The 857-nt window shown below is 44.6% G+C and overlaps 1 protein-coding gene across 1 annotated transcript in view; it reads right to left on the minus strand.

The window, feature by feature from the left end:
• The window catches only part of LOC101853319 (delta-like protein B), a gene marked incomplete at its 5' end in the record, with an annotated part of 3035 nt that extends 2439 nt beyond the window's left edge, over nt 1-596 (minus strand). Inside the window, 1 exon segment of the mRNA XM_013082897.1 lies at nt 447-596. Coding sequence (XP_012938351.1) covers nt 447-546 — 100 coding nt within the window.
• Nucleotides 597-857: the final 261 nt, after the last annotated feature.

Genomic DNA, 857 nt, shown 5'->3' on the forward strand with positions numbered 1-857 from the left:
CCCCCCCCCCTCAAAAAAATTAATAAAAATGGCTGGATACTTGGGCCTTCTCCAAGATTAGTGTAATCGTTGCGAGTTACTGTTTCCCATTCTGGCAATAGTGGATTCTGATTGGCTGTCGTTGTTCCAAGATTCAATGTTTACTTACTTCCGTTTTGATTCATACCGTTTGTCGTGATTTCCCAATGATTTGACTTACCGATGGACCTTCGTCGTAATGACGTATTATGTTATTGAAATTGTAGCAGCTTTACACCCATATCGGCACTAAGTTTTAGATCATTTTGGAGGGTGAAAGGGATGACATCCCATCAGAAAGACGGAGATACATGTACTCGATATGTATTCTGTGTCGTGTAGGACTCGTGAAAAACCAAACAAATTCACAAACGAACAAATTTCAAAGAAAGTTCAAACAAAGATACAGGATCTTTGATACGGCTCACCTTCAAGTTCACAGTGTGAGCCCGAAAACCCTGGCACACACTCACAGACGACGCCGGACATGAGCTCAGAAGACACGCAGGAACCGTTATTCTCACACATGTCTCTCGTGCACGGCCCGTCAAGCCGCTCACACCGTGACCCTGTGTATCCTGTGGGTAGAAGAGGCTGGGCTCAGAACAACAGAGAAGTACTGATAGATCTACGACATAACAATGAGGGACAACTGGTGACAGTGCCAGTCCATTTAACTGCATGTATCGGTCTGTATTTGCGGACTGTGTCAATTGGTTAGGGCTAGAGCTAAGGTTTGTGTTAGGGTTAAGGTCTGAATCCAGGTTATTGATAGCAGTTGACAAATGGACCATCAAGCGGAACAATTGTCAAACTGGTCTGGCGATAGACAGCCCAGT

Source organism: Aplysia californica, unplaced genomic scaffold (genome assembly GCF_000002075.1).
Source record: "Aplysia californica isolate F4 #8 unplaced genomic scaffold, AplCal3.0 scaffold00199, whole genome shotgun sequence".
NCBI classification, from domain to species: domain Eukaryota; kingdom Metazoa; phylum Mollusca; class Gastropoda; order Aplysiida; family Aplysiidae; genus Aplysia; species Aplysia californica.